The sequence below is a fragment of the Octopus bimaculoides genome, chromosome 26 (assembly GCF_001194135.2).
Source record: "Octopus bimaculoides isolate UCB-OBI-ISO-001 chromosome 26, ASM119413v2, whole genome shotgun sequence".
NCBI lineage: Eukaryota > Metazoa > Mollusca > Cephalopoda > Octopoda > Octopodidae > Octopus > Octopus bimaculoides.
Window position 1 is genome coordinate 11,648,567 of NC_069006.1, and position 1,436 is coordinate 11,650,002.

Consider the following 1,436-nt stretch of genomic DNA (forward strand, 5'->3'; position numbering starts at 1 on the left):
GAGCGATTAAACCAACTTTTGCATGAAAATTCTCATCAAACGACAAGGGAAGAACTGACAGAGAAAATGGAATGCTACCACACTGCTGTAGAGAAGCATCTTCACTCGATGGGAAAGGTTCAGAAGTATGGAGCATGGGAACAACAAAAATCAACGAGCCACAATCTCCGCTGGTTTGCTTGTTTGTCACCGCTCAACTCATGGACACAAGCGACGATTTCTTTACTGAATCATTACTGGCAATGAAAAATGGTGCCTGTACATCAATATGAAGCAGCGTAAGGAATGGCTTAGCCCCAGTAAACAAGCAACACCATGTGTGAAACAAGATCTTCATGCATGTAAAACGATGTTGTGCATATGGTGGGACTGGGAAGGGATTATCCATTACGAATTGCTTGAACAGAACCAAATGGTCAACACGGAACTCTATGTTCAACAGACGGAACAACTCAACACGGCTATTCAAGAGGAAAAGACCTAATCGGCAGCATGGAGTTCTTCTGCTGCACAACAACGTCGGCCCTCATATCGCCAATATGACCAAGGAAGCCATTCAAATGCATGGGTGGGAAGTGCTGCCACACCCGCCGTACTCTCCTGATTTGGCACCAATGGATTTCCACCTCTTTCGATCTCTTTCAAATGCTATGGGCGGAGTTTAGTTCAATACTGATGCAGAATTGAGAGCTTGGTTGGATTAATTTTTTGCGTCAAAATCACTTGATTTCTACTAACGAGTTATTGAAAATCTTGTTGAACGTTGGGAAGAAGTTGCAAACAACAAGGGTGAATACATTATTGATTAATTAGTTGTTATTTTTTATTAAACCTTTAAAAAAATTTAAATTTAAAACGACTGGAACTTAGTTGCCAACCCAATATATAATGTGTATATGTGTGTGTGTGTGTGTGCGTACATACAGACACACATGCATTAATATGTGTATGTGTGCAAAATATATTGAAAGGTCATTACAGAATGTTTCTTATCTTTTCTAGAGTTCGTCTGATTTCTGTAGCAGCCCAAAAATTTGTGTCCGATGTTGTCAACGATGCCCTCCAGCACTGCAAAATGAGAGCTTCAGGTCAGAGTTCAAAGAAACAAGGAAAGGTAAATCCTGTGTGTCTGTTTGTAAGAACATGGCTTACATATATCAAAGTAAAGGACTCAGTACTTTGGGAAGTAGCCTGTTGTCTGCATTATATTCTTGATTAAGCCAGTAGTTTAAAACTCAGTATGAATATATATATATGTGTATATATGTATATATTTCGTTTTTGGATTTGGTTTGCAAGATTTTTTATGTGATTTCGTGTGTTGAAGCATATTCTGTTGTGTCTGGGGAGAGTCATTTTCTTTTCGTGCCTTAAAATTTAACACATGCACCATTAAAATTTCCACTTATTTTTTTATTTTTTTATATTTTCCTAAA

At 38.2% G+C, this 1,436-nt stretch overlaps 1 protein-coding gene across 3 annotated transcripts in view; it reads left to right on the forward strand.

Annotated features, from left to right (window-relative positions):
• Positions 1–1,436, forward strand: part of LOC106883341 (transcription initiation factor TFIID subunit 10) — a 95,348-nt gene that overhangs the window by 89,498 nt on the left and 4,414 nt on the right. For all 3 annotated transcript variants that reach the window (XM_052976987.1, XM_052976988.1, XM_052976986.1), the window contains exon 4: positions 1,003–1,114. In XM_052976987.1, coding sequence (XP_052832947.1) covers positions 1,003–1,114 — 112 coding nt within the window. The remainder of the gene's footprint in view (positions 1–1,002; positions 1,115–1,436) is intronic.